Source organism: Myotis brandtii, unplaced genomic scaffold, assembly GCF_000412655.1.
Source record: "Myotis brandtii unplaced genomic scaffold, ASM41265v1 scaffold2195, whole genome shotgun sequence".
Lineage (NCBI taxonomy): Eukaryota > Metazoa > Chordata > Mammalia > Chiroptera > Vespertilionidae > Myotis > Myotis brandtii.
The window spans coordinates 197,818-216,043 of NW_005358236.1; the positions used below are offsets into that span (position 1 = coordinate 197,818).

Consider the following 18,226-nt stretch of genomic DNA (forward strand, 5'->3'; position numbering starts at 1 on the left):
GGGGCAGCTCCCCAACTCCCCAATCAGCCCTGCTCTGAGTCCGACCAGGGGCTGCACCTAGGGATTGGGCCTGCCCTCTGCCACTCGGGAGCAGGCCTAAGCCAGCATGTCGTTATCTTCCGAGGGGTCCCAGACTGCGAGAGGGCTCAGGCGGGGCTGAGGGAACCCCCTCCGCCAGTGCACAAATTTTTGTGCACCGGGCCTCTAGTTAATATAATAAAATGAAAATGCATTAAGGAAAACTCTCTACAAGTCAAAAGTGAGATACTTCGCCTGACCAGTTTGGCTCAGTGGATAGAGCATCAGCCTGCGGACTGAAGGGTCCCAGGTTCGATTCCGGTCAAGGGGATGTACCTTGGTTGCGGGCACATCCCCAGTGGGGAGTGTGCAGGAGGCAGCTGATCGATGTTTCTGGCTCTCTATCCCTCTCCCTTCCTCTCTGTAAAAAATCAATAAAATAAAAAAAACAAAAAGTGAGATACTTATAGTAAAGGGTTTCTGTGGCCACTGCTACAAATAATATTTTATATTGTACTGCACTCAGCATGGCCAGGGGTAAACCTGAGTGGGGAAGGAGGCGGAAGGATTAAAGAAGACAGACAAGAGAATAAAGCTGGGGCTAGGTAGGACGCTGCTCTCAGATGGAGAGACAGTGCCACAGCCTGCAAGCCGAATCTTTATTTTATAGCCAGATCCCAGGAGACAAAGTAAAGGCGTGGTCAAGATGTTTACAATGTTCTCGGGGGGTTCGAATCTACTCAATTACATGCACCTGAACTCTATCAAGCTTTGTTTTGGCAGCACTTGCTACACATCCCGCAGCCACCTGGGACCACAGGTTCAGACCATGAGGGCAAGCTTACAATTATAGCCTTTGCCTTTGGCTATAATTGTGCTGGGAGGGCTTTGCCCTTCAAGCTGGGACTTGCACGTGGCTTTGCCATGGGAGGACTGTGCCCTCTCATTAGTCCAAGGCTTGAACCTGTCTAAACACTGTGGCCGCTCTCTACATTATATTATTTGGGGAATGGAAATAACCAAAGTGTAGCATTTATTCTAACAGAATATTCTTCTCTGGCCTCTGCCTGTTAGAGCTTCTTCCTTCTATCTTTTCATTTCCATTTACTATTATTTTATTCTGCCTGTGCAGAGCTGTGATTTTCCTTTTACAAAACCAATAATCCACATTTGCAACACCAGTATTGTCCTGGATTCTAGCCATTAATTTATAACATCTTTATAAAGAGAAAGTCTATTTGTAATTCAAATTTTCACACAACCTCTTAAAACATGGCATTGTTAAAAGTGGAGAAAATGTTTTCTGCCAATTTGCCTTTTGTGAGGGTTGGTGGAGATGTAAGGGGTATTCTTTACTTCTGAACTTGCAAATAATTCTTCCTGTGTCTTGTATTTACACCCAGAGAACATTTACCTGCTCACTGAGGAATGTATTTCCTACAGCAAATCTCACATGGTTTATAGACAGAAGTTTTCCTCAAGGTGAAAGAGAAGGTAAGGAAATCATTCAATGGAAATGGGTTTGGCAAAGAAAGAAAACAAAGAACAATAGAAATTGAGGTTGCTTAAGTTTATCTTGGCATTTAAGGACAATTCCCATTCCAAAAAAAACAGCCACTTTAAAAGCCACTTTCTGATACTCATCTGGCTCCTCCAAGAGGATGGGGGTATCATTTCCCAGGATGTGAGAAATACACTTGACTTCATCAACTTATATATAAACACTAATGTTTTATTTCCCCGTTAGTAAAAGCAGAACTTTTAGATGAGGGCAAAAAGTTTAATTCAGCATACATTTAGTAATAATTTCATATAATTCAATTAACTTAGTACCACTGCTTTAAGTCAATAAATGAGTGATTTCTACATTTTCTTACAAGGACCTGGGTGGAGTGGGGGGCAGGGGAGGGAGGGCACTGGAGGAAGTGCACATAGAGAACTTGGCTCCGTGACAAGGAACATGCTCAGCGGGAGGATTAAAAGTTCCTGGGGCAGGAACACATTGAAATAAGCTCAGGTGAGACTACACAAAGGTATATTTTTCACAGGTAATAAACATGACCACCTTTGCTGGAACAATCCCAGCCATCCCCTGCCTGGCACAATAGCCTTTCTCCTGAGTCATTTCTCCTCAACGTGCAACATATTTTCAACAGTAACTGAACCACACAGTTACTGCATTATTTTTTTTAAATAATGAACTTACAAGTTGGTGTTCATGAATCATTGTGTTAATGCACTTGATTCATTTTGAAACTACTATTGGTTTTGTTATTAGTTCCCTTTAAAACCAGTTCACCCACCATAATGACAGGATGCAATCCTGATAATATCTGTTAAATGTCATTACAGATATGTTCTCCTGTTAAATAAGCCCTGTTTGATGTGTCCATTATGTTACTTCAAACTAAAGGGGTTGGTTTGCCTACTCATCAAAGCCCAATATGACGTGAATGGTAGTTTGCAGCAAAGAAAGTACAGTAAAGGTTTATTTAGGGAATTGGCACCAAGCCCAGAGGCATAGGTAAGCCAGTACTCTGAAACCTGGCTCTCCAATGACCTCTGGGTCATAGATTAATTATATAGGGGGGAAATTATTAGTCAAGGTGGCTAAGGGAGTTGGGGTCCTGGGCTCTACTGATTCCTCAGAGCCAAAGCAAAGGGAGGAGATGATCATTGCATCAGGTCCCGATGTTGCATGGCGTCGTCCTGTCTGATTTCATGAGGATGTGGTTGGTAGTGGTAGGGTTGTTCTGTTCTCATGGGCCTGGGGCTAAAACATAACTGAGGTCAAGATGTTATCTTGAGTTTAGCAGAAACTCTGCTCTCATGGTTGACAGACCTGAGGCTTTGTTCTTAAGACAGAAGTCTGATGCTGACCAGAACCTAACTTCCTAAGGGCTTAATGATTGAAGAGTGGACGTGCAGTATGTGCACAGGTAGAAGGATCTGGTTGAAAGGAGGCAAGTGAGCCATAGCAATATTAGGTTGGACAAGGCTAGCTTGAATTAAGGAGAAAATGATATTAGAGAAATGAAGTTCCTGTGCAGTTATAATTACACTCCCAACTATAAGACCGGATGGTGTGGTCAGAGTTCTACCAGCATATAACTACATTTAGTTATGAGTTTGGCCAGTAATAACTTCAGAACTAGCATGTAGAGCCTTTAATGTAAAGACGCTGTGAGGGTTCAGAAAGTTATGGCCTACAATGACAGACAGTTTTACATTAAATCCCTGCTGCCATGTGTGCTGTTTGGAAGTTGGGCTAACAGTGGCAGTTAAATAGGGTTTTATTTCTAAAGAAGACTCACAGGACCCAACATGACAATGGTTATAAATCTGCAGCTTATTGCAGGAAAAGGAAACAATAAGCAACACCATTAAAGATATGCATGACATGTACATTTGCAACAAGGGGTCCAGTGCCGTCGGGCATGGGCTCCTTTGTCCTCCCTCTGTAAAGGGGACCTGTGGAAGGGGGAACCACTGATATGGCACAGAGCACCTCAGAGTTTCAGCTGAGGTCATTTTATAGTTTCCTGATCACTTAGGCATATTCCTGCTGTGTGTCCAGATTCCACAGCAGAGCCCTCAAATTCCCCTGGGCCCTGGTTACAATCCAAACAATCCTCTTAATCAGTGGTTCTCAACCTTCGAGCCCTTTAAATACAGTTCCTCCTGTTGTGACCCAACCATAAAATTATTTTCGTTGCTACTTCATAACTGTAATGTTGCTACTGTTATGAATCGTAATGTAAATATCTGATATGCAGGATGTGATAGGGTCGTTCGACCGCCAAAGGGGTCGCGACCCACAGGTTGAGAACTGCTGCTCTTAATTCATTTCACATCTCGACCATGGACCAATGTCATGCAGCAGCCTCAGCAAACAGTTCCAGTTAATTCTGGGCCTGCTGGAACACACCCTCACTGCCCAGATACTGCCATTGGACACCTTTTGACTCTCCTTTACCGTAAACCAAACTGTCTCCCGCCAGGCCTTGGCATCACGGTATGGCTCATGCTGGCAATGTGAGTGACTAATCTTGCTCTTATTCGTCTTGTAGAAATATACATTACAAATGAAGAGAGAAAAGACAAAAGTGGATTTTTGAACATAAAGTCTGTTTTCACAAGGGTGTATGGCAATGAACCAGCCCAATCAAACAACCTGACCATCTGGTGTGTGGCTCAGACTCCAGTGCCTGGAAATAAAATGTGGAATATCTCATCTGAAAAGATCACTTTTTCCTTGGGTGAGTAGTCTGTTAATAAGGTCAACAAGGGATGGCCAAGACTGCCATAAGTTCAGAGCATTTATAATTGGAGCAAATAGAATACTCATTATTTCCATGATATTTTAATCTAGCTACACAACTCAAAATTACTAAATTTCAAAGTAGCAAACATTTTTTGACAAATGGGTCCCTACTGAACAAGTATTCTTTAAATAAAAAGCTGACTCAAGAATTTTTTCAAGAATTTCAGGTGAATAGAGAACATTTTCTTTGCAAATTCTATTAATAATAACTCTTAACTAACTGACATTAACACTACTATATTAATGATCAAGAGAGATGATCATTTAGCATTTTTTAAAAATCCAAAAATTCCTTCTGGATTGCTAAAAACATTCAAATACATATAGCACAATGGCTAAACCATGTATAAGATATAAATACTTTAAAGATAGGGACTGTATCTTGCTTTAGTACCCCTGATTTGAAGCAGAGTCTGGCACAAAGAAGATTTTTATGACAAAATTGATATGTAGGATCATTCTACATATTTCAACATTTGACTAACTAGATAAAATAATGAAGATTTTACCACATAAAAGAGATGAACACATGTTTCAACAAACACTGTGACAACAGATTACTTATAAAAATAGAAATTTGTAATGACAACCATCAAATATGCATATATAATAGTAAAGTAATGCCTATAAAACTTAAATAGATTTGCAAGTCATTAATAAACTCTGAAGGACTATTAATATCTTTACCACCTTCCTATTTTCAGAAGTATTGTAGTCTATAACATACTCATAAAAACCAGAATAATTGATGAGGAAAAGAGTTTCCCTTTGATTCAGTCTGCATCTTGGGTCCTGCCCAGTCCTGTTACAAATGCAGGCGGTTGGTTCCTGGGATCCTTAACCAGCAAAGGTATATGGATAGCTCAGTGCAAGTTCAGAAACAAGTGCCTATTTGATACTGGGAAAGTAGCACCATCCCCATCCCTCTTATAACTCTCTCTCTCTCTCTCTCTCTCCATATAATATATATATATATATCCATATATAGCCTTATTCAACTTTGCCTAATTCTTTCAAAAATAAATATACCTTCTTTACTGAAGGCTGGGTATAGTTAGGGTGCAGTCTTGGAACATTAAAGGTAACTGGTTCTCACATAGTTTTACCAATAGCTTTTGCAGAACCTAACAACATGAACTAGAGACCAAACAACCTCAAATTCCAAAGAGAACCTTATTTCTGTCATAGACATATGTTTAAAAAAATATTTTGTGATGTTAAAACTGTGCTTGTGTTTTTGTTCAAAGACTATTTTTTAGAGCAGTTTCAGCTTCACAGCAAAAAAAGAGAGGTACAGAGATTTACTGTATACACCAGTGATGGCAAACCTATGACACGCGTGTCAGAGGTGACACGCGAACTCATTTTTTTGGTTGATTTTTCTTTGTTAAATGGCATTTAAATATATAAAATAAATATCAAAAATATAAGTCTTTGTTTTACTATGGTTGTAAATATCAAAAAATTTCTGTATGTGACACGGCACCAGAGTTAAGTTAGGGTTTTTCAAAATGCTGACACGCCGAGCTCAAAAGGTTTGCCATCACTGGTATACATCCCCACCCCCACCCCCGCACACACATGCATTTTCTCCCTCATTATCAATATCACATACCAGAATATGCATTTGGTACAATTGGGAAACCTACATTGACACATCATAATTATCCAAAGTCCATAGCTTATTTTAGGGTTCATTCTTGGTGCTGTGCATTTGGACAAATGTATAATAATGTGTACCTATCATTATAGTATCATATACAATCATTTCACTGCCCTAAAAATCCTCTGTGGTTCACCTATTCATCCCTGTTCTCCCACACCCAACCAACCCTGGCAAATACTGAGCTTTTTTTACTATTTCTATAGATTTTCTTTTTTGGAATGTTATATCAAATTCATACAGTATGTAGCCATTTCAGATTGCCTTCTTTCATTTAGTAATATGCATTTAGGTTTCCTCCATGTCTTTTCATGGCTTGATAGCTCAATTTTTTATGTTAGCACTGAATACTATTTCGTTGTATGCTTGTACCACATTCATCTACTGAAGGACATCTTGTTGGCCTCCAACTTTTGGCAACTATGCATAAAGCTACCATAAACATTCATATGCAGATTTATATGCCATCATGAGTTTTAGATTACTTTACTATATACCAAAAAACACAATTGCTGGATTGTATGGTAAAAGTATGTTTAGTTTTGTAAGAAACCACCAAACTGTCTTCTAAAGTAGTTGTATCCTTTTGCATTCCCACCAGCAATGAATAAGAGTTTCTGTTGCTCCCCATCCTCATCTGTGTTTGGTGTCAGTGTTCTAGATTTTTGTCATTCTGTAGAGATATTTCATTTTTTTAATTTCCATTTCTCTGGTGACATGTGATATGAAGCACCTTTTCATATGCTTATTTGACATCTGTATATCTTCCTTGGTTCAGTGTCAAAAGTTTGGCCCATTTTTTAATCAAATAGTTTGTTTTCTTAATGTTGAGTTTTAAGAGTTCTTTGTATATGTTTTGCATAACAGTCCTTTATCAGATGTGCTCTTGCAAATATTTTCCTCCCAGTCTGTAGTGTATCTTCTCATTTTCTTGAAGTATATTTATTTTTAAGATTAGAAAATAATGAATACTTTTTTTGTTATTCCTCGCCCGAGGATATTTTTCCATTGACTTTAATGAGAGTGAATGAGAGAGGGAAAGACAGAGAGAATCATCGATGTAAGAGAAACACATCGATTAATTGCCTCTTGCATGCCAGGGAGGAGCCTGCAACCGAGGTACATACCCTTGACCAGAATTAAACCCAGGATGCTTTGTTCCACAGGCTGGTGCTCTATCCACTGAGCCAAACCGGCTAGGGCAAAAGTAATGAATATTTCAAGGTAATAAGGAAGAGCATTCATTCTGATACACAAAGCACATGATAATTCCAATATTATAGAAGAGCCTTGGATCTAATATAATTTTAGGATCTGAGCAGATGGTTATTTTTAAAATTTTATGAGTTTTTATCCTTTGTGGTAAAATATGAAAGACAATAAATCTTGAAGAGTCCAGTTTCCCCAAATTATAGCTTGTATTCTGGTCACAATCTTACATACATCTTTGTGAATGATGTAGAAGATGCAGTTGGGACTCCATAAAATAATGTCATCATTCCATCATATTTTTCTATTTGTTATCGTCCTTAAACACTCCCAAACATGCTTTCTCTGCCTGTGGTGGTACTACCAGATGCCATATAAACACTGGAGTTAACTTCTCACGATTTGTCCAAGAGTCATTGCCATTTCAAGCTATTGTTGTTGACAGATAGTAAGATGAAAACACAGAAGAAAAATCTGTTGTCTCTGAGTGCTAAAGCAGAGAAATTCTGGAACCATTACAGAGCAGAAAAGAGATTAGTGAGAGGAGAGCAGTTTTTGCAGCCTTTTATCCCCAAAGAAGAGTAACAATGTTAGAAGGCTGCAAGATAACAAGGTCTGAGGTGCTCTCTTCCCACCTACCCCAGTCTCCCAGGAAGTTCAAATGCTCAGTGATTCTTACTATAGAAAACTCAGAAAGGGAATGGGTCAGGGTCGGGGTGATTGGCAGCTCATCAAGCAGCTATTTGAGTACCAGAGCCTGTAGACTCCTGTAATTCAACAGTATATTTAAAAAAAAATACTTTTCCAAAAATATCCTCTCCTGCTGGCCTAGCCTATTGGTATGTGTACTATTGTAGCAATGCGGAGTCCATTTGGGGCATACACAAAGTGTGTTTTGTTTTGCTGAGTGTGAATACCCCCTGGGGAGGGTAATATCCTGGCTGTCATCAGCCTTGGCTGAGATTTGTTTATTAAATGGATTTCCAACTGTAACTGTTAAGGTCAAGACCTTTGGGATTAGAAAGAGAGTTAAGGATTAATGAGTCCCGTGAGTGTGTGTGAGTGTGCATGTGTTTTGGGGATGTAAAGAGAGTATTAAAACGGGATACATCAATAATGGGAGGAGAGAACCATTGAATATTGAGATGGGATGTGCCAGACAAATACTTCCTGTTATGTCCCTCATACAATAAAGGATCTTAATGTAAATACAAATCACCCAAGGATCTTGTTAAAATGCAGACTCTGATTCAGTAAATCAAGGGGGTGGGCCTGCGATTCTGCATTTCCATTAAGTTCCTAAGAGAAGTCAGGAACCACATTTTGAGAAGCATGGGCCTACCATGCTCTGGAGTGCACTTCTAGGTGGAATAGCTGAGTGGGGTTCAAGCTCTAAGGAAGCCCTAAAACTGACCCAGCTGCTCTACTCTATGGGCCAGACACATGGTCATTGCTGCCCACTGCTGGTCCTGAGGGCCCTGACAGGCCTGCTGCAGAGTGGACACACCCGGAAACAAAGTGAGTTGCTTTTGGCCAGTAGCTCAACCCTTGACAACATGATGGTCTGAAAACTGGCTGACATGTGCTTGCTAAATTCTGCATTTGAGTTTCAGAAAATAATTTTTTCCCTGTTAGGCTTTAGCCGCTCCTTTTTATACCCCCTGACTTTTGTTTTGACTGAGGCAGAGTTTCGACTTTGCAGGCCAATCTGAAACCAGAAGGATATTTTTTGGCCTCAAGTTTCATGTTGAAAGCTCTGCATCGCTTTTGTCAGACAGGGAGGAGTTCCTGGGAGACTGGGGTAGGTGGGGAAGGGAGCATCTCAAACACTTTTATCTTGCAGCCTACCAACATTGTTACTCTTATTAAAGGCAACAAAAACTGCTCTCCTCTTGCTCTCTATTCTGCTCTGTAATATTCCCAGAATTTCTCTGCTTTAGCACTCAGAGACAACAGATTTTTCTTATATGGATAATACATAAACAAATGGGCATGGCTGTGTTCCAATAAACTCTGTTTGCAAACATAGGCAATGAGTGGGATTTGACATGTGAGCCACAGTGTGGCAACCTCTGTGCTAAGCAATCCACAGAGAAAAACACCTCCGCATCATATTTCCAGGTGTGTGCCCCGACTGATTAAAGTTATTCCTTTGGAAGATAAGGCTCACGATGTACCCGTAGTCAGCTCTGTACTTAAAGCTGGTCTTCTTCCTTCCAATGTTAAGAGGGAACTTGTAGGCACTGAATCATCATCCACTTGCATGAAATACAAAAATACAAAGTGAGGAACAAAATAATTACTTCTTTGGAAGGGCATGGCCAATAAGTAATAAGGCCTTTGCAGGGTGAAGTCTGAACACACCATAAAGCTCCTTAGGCTTCTTTAAGTTTGAGGAAGTGCATCCCAGGAGGTTTGGGGTGAGAAAGTGTTAGAAACAGCATGCACAAAGATCAAGCACTCAGAGAGAGCACACCTGCTGGATGGAGAATGTGATCTGAGAGAGATGTAAAAGATGACAGGCAGCATCAGGAAATGAAGTCGGGGATGTGATAGGGGGCCAAATCATGATCAAATGTGCACATCATGCTAAGTGGTCCATCTTGTTTGGGATGGCATGTGGAGAAGAAGATGGTCATTCTACTAACCTATTCATATACTCTCCACATAACTACCCTCTCCCACCTCCGCAGAGATTAATAACAAGGAATCATGTGTGTGATAGCAAATCAGAGCCAGCTGTTAGTGCCACCTACAGCCAATAGCAGTAACAACATTACCACCAATAAAAATAAAACAGATGCATCTAGATGACAATAATAAATTCCTCCCAATATGCTGTGGTTTCAAGTGACATAATTTTAAAAATATATACTTTTTCCTTAAATTAAATTACAGAATAGAACCAAAGGTATAATTTGTAATCAAATATCCAAATAATTGACATCAGATATGTGGCACTATACCCAATGGCATTTTATCTAGAAAATCACAAAGTCCCCTAGCCTCAAATTCACTTACCCATATGTAACCCACATATGCTTAAAGTCAGTAGATCCTTTTGGCATTTGTAAATTGTTTTGTATTGTTAACAGGAATATTTTACAGTAAAATAATGGAGGCTTTAAGGAATTGACATGGATATATAATAAGTCAAATGACATATTCCAGCCTCTCTTTCATTAAACCCCCTCCCACACACAGAGAGAAAAGTGTAGCCAAATAAAAATTTTATGACAAAAATAGGCACTTTAGAAAAAGCATAATCATACCATCAATCTTAAGTTCATTGGTGTTATATCCAGTCTGATAGTTGTATCATTGCTTCTATGCTTGCTGATAAAACAATTTTTGTGGGTTTATGGATTTGTGAACTGTGTGGTTACTTTTTAAATACTTCAGATATTAGCTGCTGTGATTGCTTTATTAGGTCTTGGTTAAACGTCACTTTCTCCAGAAAGCTTTCCTTGACCTCCCGATCTTGGTCGGTGCCCCTCCTTTCCCTCCCCCTGGCCCCCTTCACTTCGACTCTCACAGCATCAACACAGTGCCTGGCTCCCCACCTATCCTCTAGGCTGTATGCTTTTTAAAGACAACCCCAGGCCTCTGTTATTTGCCATTTTGTACCACTGCCTTGCCTGTTAAAAGGCCTCAATAATGATTTGTTACATGAATAAACAAAGTTGGGGCGGGGGAGACTAAGTCAATACTTTATCTTTCTATTATAGTACTTTTATTCATTATAAATTTCTGCTTTGTCCTTTCAGGCTCAGTAAACCCTCCGACAGATTCTGCACTAGGTATTACAGAATCTACCCTTGGCACCCAACCTTCTCCAGCCAACAACGTATCTCCCACAGGTAAGAATATTTTCACACTGTTTTAATTTCCATGTCCTATTAATCCTTTAAGGAATCATACTCATAAAGAAAAAAATTTCAAAACATTTGTGTCATTAATGAGCTTTTCTAATCTATGATATTTCAGATAAACATATAAGTACTATTTTCGAGGTTTCCAAGAGTTAGCACTTCCAAAGTCCTTCACTTAAAATCCTAGGAAAACCAGGGTGAATAAATATTCAGTGAGAAATTAAATTTTGTATTATATTATTAAGTAGGTTAATAAATTGACAGCCCTCCTCCGTCTAAGTGGGATGTTTAAGAAATTGGTTGTAAACAGAAATTCTGTGGACCAGAGGTAGGTAGATAAAATTTTAAATTTAAATTTGTCCTGGTTCAAATTAATTTTGACCAAGTTGATTAGTTAGGACTATGAATTCAGCCTCACAGGACATTATTAATAATGGAGATCAGGCTGGGTTACTGTTTCTACAGCAAAGAAATAACACTGACTTTCCGAAGTTGGCAAACAAATTATAAATTTCTATGTCCATGTCCTTTGTATTTAACAAAGAACTGTGGTGACTATCTCTAATACAAAAATAGATATATTCTATGAAGAGTAGAAGTAAAGTTTTCATTCTTATTTAATTCAAACTATTAATTTTAGCTCAAAATGAGAACTGAAAATGGAATGAAACAAAAGCGGTCAGTAGGGATGAACAATTCCTGCCTGTAGCCTTTGGCAGATAGCTTGCAGCCACTGTCACAGGTTGATACCTCTCAGAAAGTAAAGAGCGAGGCAGAGTGAGCACTACCTGCAAATCAGAAAGTTTACATTCATGTGATTTTTTTCTAGTTCTTAAGGTTTTGCCATTTTCCTTTTAAAGTTTCTTTTTCTTTCACTTCTAATTCATCATTCAGAAATAAACCATTATAGATTTTGATATGCTTCATTTAACAAATAATAGCATATTCGAAATAATACTTTAAATCTGTACAGTACTCTGTGGGTGTCTATTGCTTCATAACAAATCACCCCAAAATTTAGCAACTTATATAACACTAGAGGCCCAGTGGATGAAATTTGTGCACGGGGGTTGGGGGGAGGGGGTTCCCTCAGCCTGGCCTGCAACCTCTAGCAATCTGAGACTGCTGGCTCCTAACTGCTTGCCTGCCTGTCTGCCTGATTGCCCCTAACCACTCTGCCTGCCTACCTGATCACCTGCTTGCCTGACCGCCCCTAACTGCCTCTACCTGCCTGCCTGATCACCCCTAAGCACTTGTCTGCCTGCCTGCCTGATCATAACCACTCTGCATGCCTGCCTCATCACCCCTACCCACTCTGCCTGCCTGCCTGATTGCCTGCCTGCCTGATAGCCCCTAACTGCTCACCTGCCTGTCTGATTGCCCCTAATCACCTCTGCCTAGGCTCCCACCACAGTGGCTTTTTCTGGAAGAAGAGGAGAATTAGGCTCCACTTGTTGAAGGGACTGTATCAAAGAATTTGTGAACAAATTAAAACCACCATGTTCAGTCACTTAGAAAATGTTTGCACATAAAATACAATGTGGTGTGATCTTCTTTATTCTGATAGCCAGACAGAACAAGTGTTATCATTCCCATTTTCCAGATGGGGACACTAAGATGCTGAGAGCATAAATGGTCACATGACTAGTAAGTGGCCAAGTTAGTATTCATACCAATGTCTTCTGATGCTAAATCTAGTTCTCGCCACATTAGATATCATGTTTTCTCCAACTGGTCTAAACACTTCATGAAAACAGGGAGCATATTTGTTTTACATCCTAGCACATGTCTAGCACAGAGTAGGCCAGTAAAAAAATACTAGTTGAATAGATGAATGAATAAAAGAATTAATGAAAACAATGTACCTTCATTATGTAGCTATCATTAATAGATTCTATATTATTTTAAAACATGATCATTTGTTCCTGCCTTCTAAAAAGTTGCAGTGTACTTGGATAGAGATGACATGCATACATGGAAATGATAACTCAAAATCATAAAGTGAGAGGTGTTGCATCTTATAGGATTAAAATGCACAAGGTGAGGTACAGACCAGTAAGTCTTAGGCTTTGAGCAAAGAAAAGTCCCCGAGTTTATGGACTCAGATGTTACCTGAGAGAGATGAAATAAGGTAGGCAGGCGAGTGGTTAGGGATGACCAGGCAGGCAGGCTAGTGGTTAGGGATGACCAGGCAGGCAGGTGATCAGGGTAGAGCTGATTCTTGAAATGTGTGTTGTATTGATTTGACTCAGTTGAGAGCTTGATAAACATTCTAAACAAAGAGAACAAACTGAGCAGTGGTTCATTGGCAAAAATGTTTGTGAGAATTTGAGAAAATGTTTGGAGCTAAGCTTGGGTCCGAGAGTGGGATTGTGTAGCAGAGAAGCATCAATGAATATTGAAAAATGCAGAATAAAGAGAGCCTTAAACCTCAGCCTAAGGATCCCAAATAATCTCCCTTAGGAAGTAGGTCAGATACCCCATTGAACATTTTTAGAAAGGAAATGACATAATTCCTTTATTACATATTGATTGAGCATTTGGTGTGCACCAGATGCTCTTCTAGGTGCTGGAAATAAACAGTGAACAAAAGAGAGAGAAAAGTGTGCTCTCGTGATAGTTACATTCTTCCAATTGAGAGCAGAAATGAATGTCTTCAAGCTGAGTTTCCTATGGGGTTGGTTGACGCATGCTGTCACATGTTTCCATCCGACCAAGCACTATTCTTATTTCTGTGAAGTCAAGGAAAGGGAAAGGATGGTATTACCCTTAAGTCTACTGTTTACTGCAGCTCTAGTATTTGAGAAGGAAGGAGAGCACAAATAAGTATATTTGTTAGAAAACAGAAAAATGCTACATCTTCTGTCACACTATAATGATATAGTTGGGAAATTTCTGAAGATTTAAAGATCTCCTTAAAATAAGATCCTGCCATGTTGGACTGTTTTATTATTTATTTATTTATTTATTTATTTATTTATTTAATTTTTCCTTTTAAGTTTCAAGTGTGCATTTTTATGATACAAAATCTGTAGGTGCTCTGATCAGGAATTAAACCAGTTACATTTTGGTGCATGGGATGATGCTCAACCAACTGAGCCACACCAGCCAGGGAAAGACTGTTTTAGATCCTTGGTTCTCACCAGTGTAATTTTGTCCTCCAGGGACATTTGGTAGTGTGGGGATGACCAGGCAGGCAGGCTAGTGGTTAGGGATGACCAGGCAGGCAGGTGATCAGGGTAGAGCTGATTCTTGAAATGTGTGTTGTATTGATTTGACTCAGTTGAGAGCTTGATAAACATTCTAAACAAAGAGAACAAACTGAGCAGTGGTTCATTGGCAAAAATGTTTGTGAGAATTTGAGAAAATGTTTGGAGCTAAGCTTGGGTCCGAGAGTGGGATTGTGTAGCAGAGAAGCATCAATGAATATTGAAAAATGCAGAATAAAGAGAGCCTTAAACCTCAGCCTAAGGATCCCAAATAATCTCCCTTAGGAAGTAGGTCAGATACCCCATTGAACATTTTTAGAAAGGAAATGACATAATTCCTTTATTACATATTGATTGAGCATTTGGTGTGCACCAGATGCTCTTCTAGGTGCTGGAAATAAACAGTGAACAAAAGAGAGAGAAAAGTATGCTCTCGTGACAGTTACATTCTTTAATTGAGAGCAGAAATGAATGTCTTCGAGCTGAGTTTCCTATGAGGTTGGTTGGCGCATGCTGTCACATGTTTTCGTCCGACCAAGCACTATTCTTATTTCTGTGAAGAAAGTCAATGAAAGGGAAAGGATGGTATTACCCTTAAGTCTACTGTTTACTGCAGCTCTAGTATTTGAGAAGGAAGGAGAGCACAAATAAGTATATTTGTTAGAAAACAGAAAAATGCTACATCTTCTGTCACACTATAATGATATAGTTGGGAAATTTCTGAAGATTTAAAGATCTCCTTAAAATAAGATCCTGCCATGTTGGACTGTTTTATTATTTATTTATTTATTTATTTATTTATATGTGTTATCTTTACATATTCCCTCATCTTAAACCACAGTCATCACAGGCTATGAATATTTATTAAACAATACTTGAATGATACTGCTTTGGAATTAAGGAAAATTATATTTTGAATAGATAGAGAGCCCTTGAGGAGCTTGCAATCAAATGAGAGGAGTCAAATATTCTGTGTAGGCTTCAAAAAAGATACAAAAATCCATACAATTTGTCCCCTGTTTACTATTTATTTTAATTCAAAAACTAAACATTAAACACAATGTATTCTATCTCAGTGGTAGGTGATACTGGAGATATGAAATAGACACAAGATGCAGTACTTGCCATCTACTAGAGCATGCAAAATAAAAAATATACCGCAGATGCAATTACATATAATTCAATGTCAAAATGAGGGATTCAAGTCAAATGAATTACATGAGATCAGATCAGAGAGAAACAGTATGGGCTGAAGTACTTAGTAAAGATTTCAAAAGCTCCATGGAGATAAAGCAGTTACCTAATTAACAGATAACAATAGATAGTTTTAGAAAACTTACCCTAAATAATGAACTTTGGGGCCTGAATTATCTACTTTATGATTCTGGTTTGATCAGAAAAATGAGATATTTGTCAATATAATAGATGTTGGGTAGTCACAATAAATACTATTTACTAGATGGATTTAAGTTTAGAGATATTTCATCTTATTGGTAATAAACTAAGAGGGCTTCTTACTCGTATGTTTTTTCACTGTTACCAAAGTAATAGATAGTTTCCCTTTTGTGACTGGACCACTGTGATCCAAGCTGACCATTCAAGAGCTACCCAGGGAAGCACAGTTCAATTCAGCCTGAACTAATTGGTGTTTGCTGAGTCCCAGCTGCATTTTCTGTCCTCAGAAAAGGAAAAGACGTGAGGCTGACAAGCTAAAGGGCCAGATGAAACATGCCCGAATGCAGCAATCAGACACAGCTGACAAATCCAGGGTGGGACAATACTGGCATAAATCAGGGGTTTCTCCTGCCCCAGGATCGCCCGCCCTGTGCCTTCTACAGATTATTTATTCAACAACAATTAAACATTGAGTGACTGCAGCGTGCCAGGCATTTCTGAGGTGCTGGGATATGGTGATAGACAAGACAGGCAGGGCCCAGTTACACTGAGCTTATGCTCTAGCAGGATCTACTTGCCTAGCCTTCCATTTCACTGTCCACCAGGCCCCAGACCCTCCTCATTTTATGCCTGTGCAGATCCTTTAACCTGATGATATTGATTTTAATATTAAGCCCTCTGTAAAAATTTAGCTGGTCCCCACAGTGTGAATATTTCCTCTCTTGGGCACCTTGAGTAACCATCAGCCAGGTCTCTAGGTGAACACACCTGATCCTTGGCAAGCGGGGGATCAGATACTGAGGGTACAGACTGAAAGAAGCAGCTGCCCAGGGGGTGCAATAAAACTACTAATTTATGAGCAAGTATGTCAGAAAGGGGTGGGGGGCGGTTAAATTGGAAACTGTGCCTTTGGATAAGGTGAGTCAAATACAAATCACAGGGGAAGCAGACCAGATCAGTTGTATGCCTACATATCGGTTCTAAAGCTAAGAGGGGTTTTCAGGGAGAGCCTGTAAGGCAGTGAGAAGACTCTCGTGATGTGTTGTGACAGCAACTTCTGACACCTTCCCTGGTCATGTCATGCCTGCCTTGGAGTGTCCAGATGCCTCCATTGCTGGCTGAGAGCTTTGGCCACTGTCAAAAGTAGCCAGGCACTGAGAAGTAAGGAAAATAAGTGAGTGCTGAGGGTGAGGGGATTGGAATCAGAGAAGTCTGCACAGGGAAGTCTGGAAGGAGATATGGCCCCAAATGGAAGAGAGATGAGAGAAAGATATTCAGACAATAGTTTTGATAAATAAAATAAGGTGAATGCAGGATGTAAAAAGACAAGCGTGATGCGTGCTGGCAGTGCTTGTTGGGGTGGGGGTGGTTGGAAGGTTGCTCAGCTGAGGTGGAACTAGATGTGGGTGAGCTTAAGTTAATGAACTATGGACTTAGGCTGTGATCTGAACATCACCAAACAGCCACTGTGGCTTTTTGAATATGTGAATAATGTGAGTTAAACAAAAGCTGATGTGTGTGGTAAGTAGAAGCAGCAAGAACAGAGAGCAGGAAGACCAAGTGATGTAGATTTTAAACAACTTAAAGGGATGATGGTCTGAACTAGAATGGGCATACGTAGAAATGGAGAGTACTGCAACAGGAGGCTCAGCAAGGTTGTCTGCCTGAATATGGGGGGGGGGGGGGGTAAAAGGTTCTTAGAAGACTATCACACAAAGGCCTTCCAATTCTTTTCTTAGTAATTACCGAAAGTGTTCTACCAACTGACATGATTGTATTAATAGTACCAAGCAATAATATTAACAGTATTTGTTAATATTTGAGTGATTCTAATGGGTCTGGTACCATTCTAAAGTAGTAAATGTATTACTTCTTTTAATATTCTTAACATTAATATAGGTACTACAATTATCCCCATTTAATCTAATAATAGACAAACAGGGTACTTGACCGTACCTTTGCTACGCCTCCCATTGGCTAATCAGCGCCATATGCAAATTAACTGCCAACAAAGATGGCGGCTAATTGGCATACTGCAGGCAAGGCAGGACAGCAGGAGCTGGCATGAGCCGCCATCCAGGCCCCCGTGTGCAGCTGCAGAAGCCGCTGGCCTGTGGCCCCAGGAACCAGATCTGGAGATCTGGGTCCCAGGGACGCAGGTCAGCGCCCATGTGCAGCCACAGAAGACCCAGAAGCCGGGTCTTTTTTTTTTTTTTTCAGATTGTGTAATTATTTATTACAAATAAACGGTGGTTTCACATCTGTCAAAAACGGGTCCTGTTTTTACATGTGTGTGCAGGTTCTGAATGTACAAGAAAGAGTCATGTGCTTAGTTCGGCCATGCAAAGCTCACACATACATCACTAAATACTTTAAAAAAGAACGATCTCCTTTTGAACCAATCTGTTTAGATGCACGATTAGTAAAACAGTATGGAACTAATGAAATACAGTGATAGGAATTAGGAAGTGCGACACTGATGGTTCTGGGCATGTGAAGGGTGAGGGACAGAAGGGTACACACGGTCTTCCCTTCA

The 18,226-nt window shown here is 39.8% G+C and overlaps 1 protein-coding gene across 1 annotated transcript in view; it reads left to right on the top strand.

The window, feature by feature from the left end:
* The window catches only part of CD96 (CD96 molecule), a 98,092-nt gene that overhangs the window by 46,695 nt on the left and 33,171 nt on the right, over window positions 1-18,226 (top strand). The window contains 3 exon segments of the mRNA XM_014539502.1: window positions 1,422-1,512; window positions 4,089-4,277; window positions 10,982-11,074. Coding sequence (XP_014394988.1) covers window positions 1,422-1,512; window positions 4,089-4,277; window positions 10,982-11,074 — 373 coding nt within the window.